General features: G+C 36.2%; 1 protein-coding gene across 2 annotated transcripts in view; it reads left to right on the top strand.

The window, feature by feature from the left end:
- Positions 1-13,372, top strand: part of C1D (C1D nuclear receptor corepressor) — a 15,260-nt gene extending 1,888 nt beyond the window's left edge. The window contains exons 2-5 of one of the 2 annotated variants that reach the window (XM_057383190.1): positions 4,914-5,060; positions 6,365-6,431; positions 6,893-6,948; positions 9,762-13,372. In XM_057383190.1, the coding sequence (XP_057239173.1) occupies positions 4,914-5,060; positions 6,365-6,431; positions 6,893-6,948; positions 9,762-9,938 (447 nt within the window). In that variant the 3' untranslated portion in view covers positions 9,939-13,372. Of the gene's footprint in view, positions 1-4,894; positions 5,061-6,364; positions 6,432-6,892; positions 6,949-9,761 lie in introns of both variants that reach the window. The other variant, XM_057383191.1, reaches the window with a different exon arrangement.
- Positions 13,373-17,356: the final 3,984 nt, after the last annotated feature.

Genomic DNA, 17,356 nt, shown 5'->3' with positions numbered 1-17,356 from the left:
TGAGCAAGAGTCAGAATATGTTGGATTTGTTCAGAAGAGGAAAGCATTGTGTCATCAAAGATGTGGCGTCTGGGACAGCTGATGAACAGAGAGTAGAAGTGTTTAATGCATCGTACACATGGAGTTGAAGATTTACATCAGTGGATATGGATGGGGCTGTGGTGAATGTGGGTTGTGTAATCCARGCTGAGATAACTGTTTTCTCATGTGATATCCCATTGGCTGAAGTGTAAATGAGCCTATAATATTATTCCCTCCCCTTAAATTTTCATCTCCTTTTAAGACAGATGAGAATAAACTTTGTAAATCCTTTGAAACTCAAACTACTTTATCTCAGTGGCATCAGCGAGAGACTGGTAGCTATGAGTAGTTTTGTAGAATGGCTCTGTGCAGGCTTTTATGGTGTCTGGAGCTTGGCTTTGAATATTGTGGCTTACTCCCATTTGTAATATAGTACACATTATGCCCTGCTTAACTACCATGGCTTGAGTTGGGATATTTTTAAGAGGATCAGGATGAGCCTGCTGGTGTATACTTGATATTTCATGGTAGGCTTTTTTGCTTTTGCAATGGCAATCTTTCTTGCAAACAGGATTGTGAGTTGGCATTGAAAGAATGCTCTAATTGTACTAGATTTGCTCTCCAGCTGCCCCAAGCAGGCTTGAAAGTAGTAGCAAAGTAGGGTTAATTTTCATTTTCTCTAGTTTATTTTTTTCTCTATGCAATCTGTAAATATCCATTAAAAAAAAGAAATAATGTRATTAACTAATCTAAKTAGGTAAATTAGGATTTTGTTAGGTAAATAATCTGAAAAAATAAAAGATCTGAGGTAAGTATAAAAATAAGGCCTTTCAGTGCTTAAGTAGTATGTAAGAATTGTCATGAAGTGTGAATTGCAGTATTTAGCAGAATACTAAATAACTTTATGTCTTCTGTTTGCACATTACAAAATACTTTAAATACATCATTTTTATCCTGAATTTAGGGTTTTAATTCCAGATGAAAACCACGTGCATGATGCTAACACTGAGCATTTTATATTTCTGTCTTTAGTGGTTTCCTATTACCTTGTTGACAGATGCATGTAGCTTCCACTCCTTTCACAATGAATCTTCAGCAAAATCTCTCATAGAGGTTGTGGCCTAATTAAAGYTTATATCTTTATTTGCTGGGGTGGGGGTGAGCAGGAAGGGAAGTTTAGTTTTGCTTTTTAAGCCAGCTGGGAGTTACTTTCTAAGGCTTGTGTTGAAGCACCAGATACATTAAAAGATTATTCAAAAAAGCCACCTGCAAACTGACTTCAGTTTCTCTTTTTCCTGGGTATGCTTTTCTTAAAAGGGGCCTGTCGTTCTTGTCTCTGTTCTCCTGGAAGATAAATATAGATAATTTTGCTAGTAGTGTTGTGCATAACCATATGTATTTTCTTTGTTTTTATTTAAAATACCTTATTACGACATTTAACTTGGTTGTATCTTAGATCAAYAGCCATGTTAACACTACAGCAAACTGCTTTTGATTGTCACCTGTTTCATTGTTTTTATACAGTCTGCAGAAGATGACACATTTTCTCTTTCTCCTTTTCATATTTGTGTCTTTTCTGTGTTTCATTAATAATGTCTGGTATTTCCCTCCCTTCCCTTTTTGCAGTTTGTGTGTATTACTTGCTCTGGTTTATAGTCTGTTGATGTGTTGACTGGAAAGAAAACGAAGCGTTCCTTGTTTGCTGAGTAGAAGATTACACAAATGTAGTCATCTTTCTGAATAAATGAGAATTTATTCAGAATTTTTCAGAAATTTCAGAATATTCATGATTTTTCCACCTGTGGAAACTCATAAACATTTTTCAAACAGACCTTAATGCAATGCATAAATGTTCTCATGTAAATGGTTTACTTTTGCAACCTAAAGTCCTTTTCTGGTTTTTTCCCAAAATTTTGAAAGTGAGAACTCAGACTCAAACATTGTTTCCATAACTGACTTAGGTTTTTGCTTGTTCAAAATACAAAAAGAAACACTTGAAAAACTTTGAGGAAAGTTTTGTTTGGGTTCAATAACTGAAACAGAACTAGTGAGGGCAGTATAACTTTTGGGTATGTTTAGAGAGTCATGGAGTTCCTCCTATCCTTGAATTTGTCTTTCTGCAGGTGTGATTATGTCTTGATTTGGCAGAAACAACCTGTATGTTGATTTTGGCTGAAACAATTTTGGGGAGTTTCCAGTGTACACGTTTTCTAATGTAGTTTGCTCTTGTTAATGTTATCAAAATTAYTTTAGGCCATTGACTGCTGCCTTATTGTTGGCATGTGCCAACACTGAGACGTATCCTGCTTGGAGATTAGTAATGCTGAAACAACAGTATAATGAAAAGAGAGAGGTCCCTACACAGCAGGAGTAGGAACTTGCTAGCTCCTGTTGAAGTGAATAGAAAATACAAGTTTAATAATTTCTTCCTGCTCCCCAAGCAGAAGCAGCAGATTTACCAGTGAAGAGTTCCGTGTATGGGCTGAAGGGCAGCCTTTTCCATTGAAGTCTGGTGCATGTTTTAGCTTTTTCTTGCTAATTGACAATGTTGAGTAAATACTCCGTATTATGAGGACAAACATMATTCTTTCTGGTTCATAAAAGACCAATCATAGCAACATATATTTTGGAAAAAAATTACTTTTCTAAGTATATCTATTATCTTTTCATTCAATATTCCTATTCTTATTCCTTAAGTCTAGCTTGGTATACTGAAAAGAATATCAAATATGTGACTGTTCATCCTTGCAACAGCTGTAAAACAGCTCCAGTTAATTTTGGTAACACACACTTGCTACAGGCTTTTGTTAGTTCTTTATTTTAATTCTTGCTGGTGCTTGATACACTGATTAAGGGAGAGAAAATTGGAATTTATCACTATGTTCGTGCCTGTCCATCAAATCAGGACCATAATAGGTTAAGTWCTACAATGATGGTAAGCTCTGTAGGTGATTGTTGGAGTGGATTACCTCCCTCCCTGTATGTGTGAGTGTAGGGAATGTGTATTGACAGATGCCTTCTAACTAAACTTAACTGTTAGACACTACTGGGAAAATCTAGTTTCTTTTGTAGCTTTGAGGGGTTTTTGATGCTGTAATATATGACTAAAAGTTAACAACAAACACTGTTTCTGAACCCTTTTAATCAATCTAGCATGGGAGATTGTAAAGCAGGTGGTCACAAGGATAGAACAAAACACAAACTGTACATGTCAGAAATAATTGTATTGGTATTTTGCCTTTCTGTGGGCAGCGTCTGGTGGATCCARCTGAGCTTTCTTGCCTGGTCTGCTGCAGCTGACTGAAGTAATCGTTCTGTGTGTGGTGTGTGGGTTACCTGGAGTAGGGAGGGGACCTTCAGCATGGTTGGCATGGTGATAATGTACTCAGTGTGAGAGCCAGCTCTGCCCAGGATGAGCAGTCATGCAGCTGAGTAGGATTATAATTCTTAACTATGGAAACAATAACAGTGGAACTGGGCTTGTTAACTGGGTGATCATATTCCTGGAATCACACGGATGAGGTTAAAACCGGAGTTGCAGACAAGCTTGAGTAGCTCCACGCTGTTTTTCCTTGYAATCTTCTTCCTTTTTGACCTCCAAGAAACAATATAAGTAAAAAGAAACCTCTTTCACACATGCCGTGCTGTTCCCAGGAGCAGGGAAAGATCAAATTGTTATCTGAACCARACTTCAGTGATGTGACAGCTGTTTGCTGTTTGCACTGACCATGTGGCCTGGTGTTCATAGATAAAGTGCAGTCTCTCTAAKTTCTGTTCCCTCCCTCTGTACTCAGCAGCTGGGGAGTGGGATTATTGCACTGATCCTGAGAAGAAAAATCTGCAGTGATCCAGGTGCTCCCACTGTTCTTAATGCAGCTCACCAAATAGGCAGGGAAATTCCATATTTCTTCTCTTCTTTCCTTAGAACATTCGAAAAGTTGTTGCTCAGTAGAAGTTGTACAAAATAACAAATCTCCTAAGTAACATTAACTCTCCAAGATAATGATTTATGATTTGAAAGGAATTAAATAAATAGATTATAAACCAGCAGCCAGATGGCTTGGCAGTAGCCATACCATGGTAGTATAAATACTGGGATCAAAAAAGGGGTGCATTGGGATTTTTCACATCTTATTTCGCAGTTTCTGTGTGTTGATTTGTTGAGAAGATTGCCAGAGTATTCTGAAAACCCAAAATCAGCTCAGCTTTGTTACAGGTAGATTTATATTGGGATTATAATACCCCATAGGGACTTAAGAAAACTGGATACAGGGTTCAGAAGRATTTTTTGGACCTACTTCTAAATGAACTGACCCTGACATAACTGGTGCTGAAGGTTCCTAAGAGATGGAAGCCATATCCCCCTTGGTTTGGTTTGTGTTCTTTGGTGGTAGCTTTACTTTTTTTGGTTTTCTTCCTTTAATTTTGTTTTTTGTTTGTTTGTTTTTAAAGTTTCATGTGTTTTGTTTTGTTGTTATTTAGTTGGTTTTTGTTTGTTTGGTTTGTTTTTTTCCCAGCTGTCCTGCCTGCTGCTTGGTGTAGCTCTTTATATAGTGTGATTTGTAGAGCACTTCTTTTAAACATGCAAAGAATTTCTTTCTRTCACAGATCATAAACGGTAAATACTGTTTTGGGACTGTTGCWTGAATAGTTATTAAAGTAATGTAAATTGTAATGCTCCTTCATGCCATTTTGCACAGGAGTTAGGAGATACCCCTGAAATTACAGGACCTTTAACTGTCATTGCTGACATTACCTGCTAGAACTCTTCACACGTAGGCATTTCTTATAATGTTTAATGAATGAATGCTAATGCTTTTTGTTGTAAATTATAGTTTTGACTCTGTAGGTACTTAATGAAAAGGATTATTAGTTCTGTTTCCACTTTCCAGATGGAAATGTCAGAAGATGATAATAATATGGAAGAATACCCCACTGAAATTCATGAATATCTCGCAGCATTTGAAAAGTCTCTTGGTTCTGTAGATGAGATGCTGAAGACAATGATGTCAGTTTCTAGGAGTGAGCTTTTGCAAAAGGTAAATTACCTTCCTTTGGAAAACCTTTTCTTTATTAATACAAAAATACTTGAGAGCCTGAATTGAAACAGAAGAGTTTGTTAGGCCAGCCATTGCACTGATAAACAATAAATATGGTGCTTCCTACCCTTGACAKGTACTGTTTGGAATTCTTACATTTCTATGATATCCAGATGGTCTTACAAGCTAAACAACGAAACACATGCACTTCCAAGCTGCTAAGTGATGTTCTTATGAGTAAGTCATTTAGGTTGAGAACATTCTAGCTTATTCCTGACCTTCCTTAACATGGTCTTCCATAATGGAGAGATCATTCGCATTATTGACTGAGACTTCTTTACAACAAACTGGTCTACCCAGCAAGATGTGAAGGTGAACTGGCAGCAGTGAGAATTGATCTGAATCCAGAAGTCTAGACTTGCAGAACGTCAGCTGTCTCCTCTAGCTGTGCTAGAARCATAAGTCTGCAAAACATGGCTTTTTATCAGAGTGAGGTAGTGCTTGAGAATTTCATATAAACATCTGTTTTGTAACATTTAAAGCCTAAGATGTAATTTCTTTCTGTAGGGCAAGAAAAAGCCAGCACATGAGGGAGCTTCTTTATCCTGTGAGGATTTCTTACACAAATAAATTATGAAGAAAACAGTCTTGACAACACAGATATTTTGACAGTGTCCATGTTAGAAGTAGTGAGCTGTACAATGATGTTATCAGAGTTTCTGGAAATCCTKTAGGACTAAAATAGTAAATTGACTTTGACAGTCAAGGGAAAAAAAAACAAACCTCTTCAAACCCCATTATCTTCATTCTTCCTTTGCTTTACATCCCTAAGTATTCCAGTATGCATTGAACACAGTGTGTCTTGTGTAGTGTTAACATTCATTGATTGTAAATTCACATTTGAGTTTCAGCAACTTAAAATTTCTTTAAAAATTTATTGATAGCAACAACTACTTTGAATTAAGTTTCCAGTGTAAAAACAGGGACTTATGTTGGACTATAGGAACTGTAGTCCAAGAGCCACGTGATAAGGGATTTTTGTGCTTTTGGCTGTGTGGGACTGTGGCATTTAACCTTAAACTGGGAATTACATGAATACTCAGAGAGGGGGGAATGAATGGTTCTGTGATGACATGGAAATAAGGCATAAACATAGCCTCAATGAACTTGTAGTGCAAAAACATGCTCCTGCAGTGTGTATTTTTTTAATTAATATATTCACAGTTAAAAAATGTGCACGTTGTTACAATCATGCATACCTTAAAAATGTTCAAATGCTCAAATGTTTTTTTTTTTCTCTCTAGTTAGATCCTCTTGAGCAAGCMAAGTTGGATTTGGTTTCAGTGTACACATTAAATTCATTGTTCTGGGGTAAGTATGTGGTAGAATGAAAACGTAGTGTTTATGATTGCCATTTGAACACCTAGGCAGCTGCAAACATTAAATAATCATATTTCATAGTCAAAGAATTAAAAATTTGTAATTGCCCTGAGGGCCCACATGATTGCTACCCATAGAGTAAATGACATTGAAACTCCGAATCAAAAATCTAAATTTAGAAAAGCTAATTTTGTTCCATGAAACGAGGTTGTTCTGGTTTCTTTCTGGAAACTGTTATCTATCCTTGAAAGGACAGGAACTTCAACCTTGTTAGTTGTTTGGGGGTTTGTTAACTGTAATATTTGATGATAATTTGTCAGGTACTTAATGACACAGTTAACARTTCTTGTTAATGATTTTGTGTGGAAACCACAGTTTTCCTATGTGACTGYGTGATAGGGTCCRTCATGGCAGCCTTCAGTTTCAAAARAATTGTGKTTTTTTTCTTGTAGTRTACTTGGCTACCCAGGGAATCAATCCAAAGGAACATCCAGTGAAACAAGAACTGGTGAGTTGCTCACACTGCATGCATCCTACTTGCTCAGGATGGTTAGCCCAAATAGAAGTTAAAAAATGTTTATATCTACATTTAAAATTGATACGTTGCTGTAATAGCATGCATGTGCTACATGGTGTTACATAACTATTTATATGCCCTGCTGGGCTCTCTAAATTAAGAAAGTAATTTTTTTGCTTCGAACAGTACTGTTTAAAGTAAAGTTGTGGAGTCTGCTGAAGTTAGAAAATGATGATGAATGATATAATCTTTTCTTTTTTYCTACCTTTGGTTGAGAATTGGATTCTGTACAGAGCAGCTTTTCACTTGTATCTGTTAAATGGAAAAATGTTACATTCCTGATAATAATTTATAACTTCCAGTATGGCATTCTTTTCTTATAAATRCTTGGAATCATGTTAATCTCTGAGGCTGTCTTTTCTTACTTTTGTATGACTCTAAAAGTACAGTGAGGTTGATTTACTAGTGAAGACGGGAAAGAGTCCCCCTCCCCCTTCCAAGCCCTCCATCAATTCATTTTCTCAGCAGTAAAGAATCTAGTTCAGCAACAAAGCTAAAAGCTTTTTTGGCACCAGTTGTATGTGTATTGTCCAGTAATTCTGCATTAGTGACATATTTACGACCTGTAATAAATCTTTAGTTTTGTCTTTATATTCCATTTAGATGCATGACTACAGTATAGAAGGCTGGCTATCTTGAAAATTCTGCTGACTTAAAAAACCAAATCATTTAGCCTGAAGAAAAAACAAATCAAAACTTCTCACTACCCATTTTAATTCCTGAATAAATGAAAATATTAAATCTCAGCAATTGTAAAATAGTTAGCCTAAATGTAGTCCTTGCATAACTAGGGGAAGGAAAGATAGGACTAAAAATGTGGAAAGCTAGCTTGAATAACAAGAATACTTCTATTTTTAAGTTTGTGAGTTTTTCAGTAGTCTAGACTGTATAATATTAAAAAATGCACCAGTTAATATTTCATGAGCTTTCAGTTTCTTGTTCCTTCTATATTATGTAGTGTCTGAGTATCATGTTAATTTAGTGATACTAAAAAATTTTATCTCTTTTGCTGTGGATATTTTATGTTGGTATTTTACTTCACAACTGCCATTTTAACTCTGAAGAAAGACTGAATTTTCATMGCTTAGATTGTTATTCAGATCTCTTTTCCTTTTGCAAGTATCAAGGTTGAATGAATGCACATTCCTTCYTTCCAAAGGCATTGTGATGTTCTTATTCATGTGGAAAGGGAATTAAAAAAGACTTCTGTCACAATTGTTTTGTTTTTAGAATTGCTCTCCTTGTGTACATACAGGTATTCAAACTGTATTAATAAAACTCACACTCAAGCTATCAGAATTCATTTCTTTTGTCATGTTGACATTTTCCAGCTCCATTTTCCCRTGTTAATACATGTAGGTTTGCCATCTGTTCTCATTAGCCATCTCAGTCACCAAAGAAATATTACAGTCAATCATGATTTCAGACCCTTTAAAGCCCTCCTCATTAATGCTGTGTTTTTGATACAGAAAGGGTGGCCAAGTTTTTGACAGTTGCTTATAATGATCACTAAGAATTGAAAATCAGTTCTGTAGTGTAAGTCTTGTAACTTTTGTTACAGATTCAAAGAGGTGACAATAGCTGTGTGAGAAATGTGTGGGTTACACTATCAAAATTTATTTTAGCAGTATCCACATGTGTTCTGTTAATCCAGATTTATAATTCAGTTATCATGTAGAGTGCTACATAAATGTGTATATATATGTTACTGTTTGYATTACAGTAACACCCAAAGGCCTTACAGTTGAAGGCCATATTAGGCTAAATATGTAGACACGAAATCTGTAAACTAAATCATTGAATATTTTGTGGAGTTACTGTAGGTGTACTCTCTAGTCAGTGAAGAATAGCAGGCACAGAGGGGCATTCCCATCTTAAAGGGGCTTAGTACCTTCTCAAAGGAGTTTTATTTATTTATTGCAAGAGCAGATGAGGATTAGTAGGCACATAAATGAGATTGTTAAAGTGGGAGGATATACTTCTGTGGGGCTGAGTCCAAGTCAAGGTTTTGTCAAAAAAGCCCCCATAAACACCAGACAACTACGGTAGGCTAAGATGTCAAGAAAGCATTAATTTTTCCCTGGAAACAGGCTGGTTTTGTTGTTTATGATCATAAAAGAAAATTCTGACATGGCTGGAAATTCAWCAGGCTGCCCTAAATAAGCTTATTGATAAGCCCCCTTGACCATTTCAGGATCTACTTTAATCCTGAGACTTCTGGGTAGTTGCAAGTTTAATGCTTGTACCATCTTTGATTTTGTCTAAGATGCTTTTTTTTTCTTTTGCTTGTACTCGCTGTATTTTTTTCTTTTTTTTTTTTCCTGGATGGTAGTCAGGCAGTATAATTCATTCATAAATCTGTCAAATACATAAATATTATTTTGTCATCTTGATGTAGGTTAAACTCCAAACCGAGTTCAGTATTTCATTTTCTAACTTTTTTTGCAAGAACAGTTCCCATCTCTAAATTAGGTGCAGAGTTTACATCTCTGTAGAACTTTGTGTTCCTGTTATAGTGGGTGTCATGCAGATGGTATGGTAGGTGCCTGTGATGGAAAATATGCTAAAGGGAAGTCTCAAGTTTGCAAAGGGTCTGGTATATTTATTTAAGTAATGCTATTCTTCTAGGTATTATAGTTATAGAAGTGTACAATGTGGAGAACTTCTACTCATGGATTCATTTTAGCAGCAATCTTTGGAGAATGGTTTGAAATATACTTTTCCTTTTTTTTTTTTCTCCCTAGGAGAGAATAAGAACATACATGAACAAGGTCAAAGAAATAACAGACAAGAAAAAGGCATCCAAACTTGATAAAGGAGCTGCTGCTAGATTTGTAAAAAATGCACTCTGGGAACCAAACGCAGAAAATGAACATAMTTCCAAAACTCCTGCTAAAGGAAAAAAGAGACAGAAGGACTAAATCTTTGTTTCCCCTCATAAAAATTGCAGACACCTAGAACTGACTTTGAAATGCTTTGCATACTGCATACATCTCACAGAGGTGCTTTGTAACAGATTAATTTTTACTTGAGGATTTTACAGTATTGTATTTTGTCCAGAACGCTTGTCTCCGAGGTGATCACTTTGAATGTGTATCTGAAGGTGCCATTGGATGCACGTTTGACATTTCATTACTCAAATGATAATGACCTGACATGCACTTGCTGGTAATAAATACTAGTGATGTTTTGTTTATAATGCCTACAAATTCAATTTTTTAAAAATAATTTATTGACACTTTTTATATATCCTCAGTCTCCTCAATATTAAAAACTTTCAAACAGTGTTATCCAGTCTGTGGTATTTATGAAAGAGTGTTGTGTGAAATGCCCTATTTGTAGATTTTAGTAAGGTTTATTCACTATGTTACACTGTTTCCTTTTCAGCCTCTCAACTTGAACATGTGCAATATTTCCTTACCTCTGTTGCTTTGGAGAAAGTAGAGCTTCAAGGGCCACAAAGCAAACACTGTGGATTCCACTCTTAAGACCCTGTGTCTAATTAATGGAAAAATGAGATATCCCTCAAGGGCAGTGTGTAGGGTCCAAAAAAAAAAAAAAAAAAGAGCAAGCTGGGGATGGCTATTAGGAAACCATACATGCAGGAACTTGATGGAATTATGGCTGCAGTACTCATCCCTGAGTTCTGACATTTGGAGAAATGTGCTCTGAAGTAGTAGGGGTGTGGCCATCTATTGGTGTTTCTCAAATCTTCATTAGGGAAAGCGTCCTCTGCTATAAAAACTACTGCTCCATCTTGCAAGTAATTGTATTTTTCCTCAAAATGTGAAGTCATTTAGGAAGGGAGGTGTGTTGGTTAGGTGGGTTCAGTTTTCAATATACTGCAATACAAAGCTCAATTATGTGCCCAAAAGCTATTTAACAATTAACAAAGAATTAACAATTGCAAAAGAAAAATACATGATTTAGCTCACAAAAATGCAATTTGGGTAGCAGTCCATATAGGTGTTTGGGTAATGTTTTTAGTGTGAAAGACTAAATGATAAGRGCAAAAGAATCCATATAGATCTAGTACTGCAAGCTGAATGATGTTCAATGGATGGTTACTGTCCTTGGCATTGTATTGCAGCAGGCAATGCAGAGTGTGAACTAAATTGAATTAGGTACTAAAATGCAGATTTTTCTCTCATTACTATGTAAAAGTACATATTTGAAAGTAAAAGTTCAATGCATTGACAAGTTTATTAAACTCATATGTCTAGAAACATTTATAGTGACTGGTATGAATTTACATGTTTTTGTTTATGATAAACTCTCCAAGTAAATAGCAAGTCCTTCAACCCAGCTAGCAAGAGAGCTATTKAGATGTGGGTACCTAACCTTGCCTCAAGTCCACAGGTTTGCTTATGTGAGTGTGCATGTCAAAGGCCCATATAAAGCTGAAATGACCGTGCTTTGTATCTCCATGTTAACATCATGGTTGTACTAAATGAAGGAGCTGTTGGACTTGGAAGGGKTTTTTTTGTTCAATTAAGGTGAAAAATTCAACAAAGTGTGTTCTTGACCAAAAGTAACACATTTGTGTAAAGCAGTTCTTCTCAACGGGTTTGGACAGTGTTTATTTGGAAGTGTGTGTACCCTGTCTTGTACCCCTTTCAACCTGATACTGMAGGTGGCAGCATTAGACTGTTATAAATAGACTTGTGGACTTGTGAATGTTGAGGTCTGCATACACAAAGCATGAGGTTCAAAATGTTAATCTCAAACCCATCAATATTAAAAAAATGATAAAAGGTCAGGTGTTCTTTGGACTRGTGGGGAAGACAATTGGGTAGAAGTGGTCTGAAATAGCAAAAAACAGAGCACTTTAATATAGAAATTTTCTGGGAGATAACATCTGCTTTGAGAGCCATTGTCTTGAGGAAATGAGTAGCTTGTACTTATGAACAGTGCTGTTAATTAAAAGGGGATTGGAGGACRTTTCCATTACATGATTTTCCTCTTGAGCTTCAATTACAGGTTTTGTTTTAAAAGGATAATTTCAGAAAAGGATCATAATTCATTGTCCAGTAGAGTACACAGGTTTCATTGGTAAATGTTTAAACAAGAGTAATGCAAGGCTATTAGCTAAGWCTTACTGAGGTAAAGTCCATCTGGTATAATTAATTATATGCAGGTATTTGACATTTGTAATAGGCAGTTTAAATAGATATAGCAAATGCAATTTTGCAAACTTTTAAGATTTGCATCATTCAGTGTGGCTGTGCATAGTGTGGATTTGTAGCTTTGCTTTTCTGACACAAAACAACCCAGACAAATTCCCCAAAAACTAAAAATCCTCATCATGTGCTTGTTATTCACTAACAGCCCTATTAGAAAGAAGCTTGAAGTCATGATTATGAATGCTAAATGGTTTTTACATCATTGAAGTGATTATTCTGGCATTTAATGAGTTCTTTGAACTTTTCTTGCTTTCCACTCTTTGCACCAAGKAAGTGGGGAGGTTGGTTAGAGCACATGAAGTTAGCAGCTGGGACTAGAATTTGATATGAGGTTGCATGAGGAATTTTCCAAGTTCACAAAAATATATTTTAGAAGAGAAATGAAAGTGCAGCTCAGGATRTAAAATCCCACTCATGTTAGTGGCAAATAGCTACATAAAAATAGAAATTTGACATTAACTGTCCTAGCCATATAAAGAGATTTTTACTGCAACAAAATGAGTACCTTGGACATGAGAAACTAGGTATTCTCCGAGCTGTGCRAAGTTTCTACAGATCTGCTCCTAGGAAACATCTCTCTGACAGAGTTTACTGTGGCTGTAAACAAAGGGGAAGTTTACTAGGACTTAAATTTCTAGCCTTAAAAATTACTCAGGAAGTCAGCATGTCAATGATACTCATTTCTGCTCCTTCAGTATTTTTATTACTGGAGAACTGCATTCCTAAGARTTTGTTTTTTATGAAGTCACTCTGTCTTCCTGGCCTTGAAAATCAGTGCTAGACAGAGCTTTTCTCAAAAAGTATTGCAGTTTTATTGAAAATCTCAAACATATTTATCTGGAATAACAGAAGCTAAGCAAACAAAAGTCTGCCAGGATTAAAAATTTTCTTGGGTTTCAGAGGGTAGACTGATCACTTGCCTGTGATTTTAAGAAAAAGGGTGCTAGGCTACATCAGTTACAGAAAGTAAATACAACTTGTCATTTTAGCATTGCACAATACACATTAGTTAAAAAAATGCATTTAAATTCTGCAGTGGGACAGTGTAATTTTCTTTTTCCTAATCTGCTTTGACTAATATTTCTTGTAAAACTTTCAGAAAGTCCACATGAATGCTTTTGTGTTGCAGAGCACTCTTAGCATCTTGGCATTAATGGTGTTTTTTTGTTTTTTTTTTTTTAATTCTTCGATTTCTGCTTTCCAGTGATATGCACTTGTAATATTTTACTGACAAAACCAACAGTTTATATTTTACTGACTTTTAACCTTCCCTATAGGAGAAGAGTACAGACCGATGGGATATCTAGTGCTGGTGATCTAAGAAGCAGACCTTGAACTGCTCAGTTTTCATCAGCTGTACCAAAGGGAAAAGAGCAAAAGCTTGTTTTTACTACTAAGCTGAGTGAATATGGCGTGCAAATCTTGTAATGGCAAGGTATCAATTTGTAAAGTGATATATTTCAGAGGGGATACTAAATTTGACTGTGAATAAAAAGCTTTATAAATGGAACATTTAAGAGGCTATCTTTTACTTTTCAGTGTAGGGTTGCCTTGACATGCATCATTTCAATTTGGCAGCTCCAGCAAATGGATGGAAGCAATTCAGTATGATAATTCAGTATTGCCAGGAGGCTTCTTCTGAGTCTAGTGTGGACACGTTCCATGGACAAATTTGAAGTYTGAGTGATAGAAAATGGATTTAATTCAGCTCTATATTGTTCCAGCTTTACATCAAGACAGTCAGAGGTACCTAGGAAGCATATCCAAAGTGTACATGAACAACAAGCTAATTCTCAAGCCAAGGATCACCTCCAATTTATGGTGATATATCTTGCATAGCAATGATCCAGAATAGACAGRAGTGAAACTCAGCTGTGCATGCAATTGTACTCTTTTGAAGCAATAATTCTAGGGGTAAATTCTTAGCTTCTGTCAAAGTAAATGAGCAGCTGCTGAGTTCTACAAGAGAAAAAGTAGTCTTTGATATTCTGTCATTTGCTATGGATATTAATTTTCATCAATGCGGTGTCGTGTCTGTTTTCTAGAATGCTTTTTTTTCATTGTCACTTGAGTATTTTTTGCCCCCATGGGAACAAATGAGTCATTGTTTAAATTAACAAAGTTCCTGTCCCCATTATTGAAAGTTGAGAAGGAGAAATGCCTAGTAACAAACACTGACAAGTTGGATAGCATAAACAATCTTTTTAATTTGTTGCCCTGGGCTAATAGATCTGCTCCCCAACTCACACACAAGACAAAACACGTTTTCTCCTGTGAAGTTTCCATGGAGAGAGCAATTCTTCAAGGTAGTTAATSACATGGGGTGCTGTCTGTGGATGTACACATTACACATCCACCTGCATGTCATAGATCTCCTGATTGTCAGGAAGTTCTCTCAGTGTGTAACAGAAGACAAAGTGCATATTACTGAAATGCTGTTGTTAAGAGACTGTATAACATCACAAGCTTAATTCTCTTTGCTTTAAGTCAGTTTAACTCTTGATTTCATWAAGGGCACAGTAGCAAAAATCCAGTACAAAAGAACTGAAAACTTGGCTTCATGTATATATGAATATCTTTATGTAACAAAACCAGCACTAAAATATTTACTTCCAGTGAATTTTACTTGTCTGGTAAAGTCTACTTCCTTCCTCCTTTGACAATATTTGTTAAGGTTTGTTTACCTCTTATTATATGAAAGGCTTACCATTCATTGTTCCATACAGTGCCTCAGCTTCTTATGGTAACATTGTGTTCCCAGATGTTTGTAATTTTGCCAGCTTGTATTGGATTTTTTCATGTTTGGTTTCTGCCATGAGTGAATTCCCCAAAACCCAGAAAGGCTGAGTAATTCTTACAGTTGTTGGAGAACRTGGTGTATGAAGTATAGGTCACATTGAAATGTCAGCTTAAATCTTCCGACCATGTTCTTCTAAWGATTGTAACTCTGCTTTGTTGAGGTAAAAAATTGAAATGCATTGTCAGGAGATTCAAAAGAAAAGTTACTCCAGTGAAAATTTATCCAGATAAGGGCTCTGGAAGAACGTCTTAAATTCCTWGGTAGGTACTGGCCCTGACTGTGCTCATGTTCTGGTTTTGGCATGCATGGAAAGCTCTGAGCACAGTTGTGAAGCCAAAAATAAATTAAGGAGGAATATGGGTTTGCAAATTAAAGTCCAGTTTATCTCAGATGATGACAGGGCTCTGTAACATAGTGTATTTGCAAAATTACAGATCTTGTACAACTCTGCAAGTTTTAACAGTGTTGTTTTAATGTAGCTTTTTATTTAYTTCAGATTTTTAAATAGTTAATGTTTAATACTGAATAATGAGTTAATAATGAATCTTTTATTATCACACTGGATTTAGTTTCATACTAGTTTAACTAAATTTGAATTAAGTCATATGTGGCATTTCTCTTAAGTGGTAACTCCAGTGTCAGGGCATACCTCTTCGCTGTTTAAGTATGTTGAATGTATTAAAAATCTGAAACTTTCATTTTGTCTCAACTCAAAACATAAAGAAAGGTTACAGTTGCCATACTGAGTTTGTTTTGTAAAGGGAGGTGCATTTAATTTTTTCAGCTATGGAGCTGCTCCTTGCTTGAGCTGGTAAAGTGAGGTCTGATCCATTTCACRTATTGTTTTTAATAGGTGTTCTTGGGATGTGGAGAATGAAGTATCCTGTTTTTTTGGAGGACACTCAGATCATTAAAGACTAAGGGTTCAACCTCATTCCTTATACACAGAATAACACAGAAGTCTTTTGGTAGGTGAATGAGTAATTTCTGGGCATAGTTAGTATATCTAAATGTATCCATCCTTTCTCCCAAAACCGGGGCAACCTGCCCAGACTGAGACTTGGCCCACTTAAAATATTTTAACAGGAGCAAAATAAGCTTGAAAAAAACTTGTTTTGTTTGTCTTTTGCCACCTAGTTGAGGTTGTACTATYAGAAAATTTAAGGGCCAGCTTTTTCCCATGGATTTTCTTGCACAGGTTTTCAGAATGCAAAGAGGCCAGATGCTGATGCTAGCTATAGTGACTCCTGATTTACAGAATTATCTGATACCATGGCACTTATATTCCCATAGCAAAAAAGCAAGGTGTAACTGAGCCAAGCCTTCAGTTAATGCATAATGATAAGCTCATCTGCTCCAAAGAGAATTTGAGGTTCTAAGTAATTTAAGACAAAGCCTGTCCTGGGTAGCCAGCTGGCCTCAGGAACCTCAGTAGTCAGTACTTCAGCTGGCAAAGTTTAGTAATGATTTACTCTACTCAAGCATYCCACCAACAGCAGGAAAAAAAAMAMMAMAAAAAATCCAAAAGCTGATTCTCAGCTGGTGTTAACTGCAGTGACTTTGCTGGCAGTGTGTGTTAACACATCTGTGGCCCCCATGTTGCTAAAATATCTGAATGTTTCTTTGACGTAATGCAGAACACAGAGCTTAGGTTTTGAAAAGCATCTGGAAAATGAAATAGTCAACCATGAGCTTAGAAGTACGTAATTTTTCTCTATTTAGTGTATCTTGTACTTCTTTATTTTAGTACTTTGGCTTACCTGTGTAAGTCTTAAGCATTTTTTTAAGTCTAAAGTTTGATTACAGCACAGCAGAGAAGGTGGGTAAATTCTCATGTTTATGTTTGTGCTTAAAGGCCATTTCATCTTTATTTCAATCTTTCAGCTGCCTTTCCTATGTTCACTTTCAACAGAATYCAAGTGTGTGGCTCTATTCCTGCTTCTGAAATTAGACTGAATGAAAGAAATAGTGCCAGAAATTTTTTCAGGACTCCTCACAATTCCATGCTGCTATGAATGGAGGACTGTGGAGGCTGCTGGTTAGCACGGTCACCTCCCCATCCCCAGAGATAACTGGGAAAGGGGGAAAACAGAGAGACACGAAGCTTTTGGCCTTAGCTCCAGGCTYTTTCGGCACATTTTTGCAGCCCTTTTTCTTTTCCACGTGGTGGCAGCAAAGGAGCATCAAAAGAGGCAGCGGCGACCAGAGCTTCTATTTTAGTCTCAGAAATCCGCTCCCGAGGTTCTGCGGGGGGAAAAAAAAAAAAAAAAAAAAAAAAAAAAAAAAAAAAAAAAAAAAAAGAACCCAAGCTCTGTAAATCTTTAAAAATGCAGAAATACTGCATTTCTGAGGCAAG

Source organism: Malurus melanocephalus, unplaced genomic scaffold (genome assembly GCF_030028575.1).
Source record: "Malurus melanocephalus ecotype Western Australia unplaced genomic scaffold, MMel_1.1 scaffold_615, whole genome shotgun sequence".
NCBI classification, from domain to species: domain Eukaryota; kingdom Metazoa; phylum Chordata; class Aves; order Passeriformes; family Maluridae; genus Malurus; species Malurus melanocephalus.
This window is presented reverse-complemented; position numbering and strand designations above follow the sequence as displayed.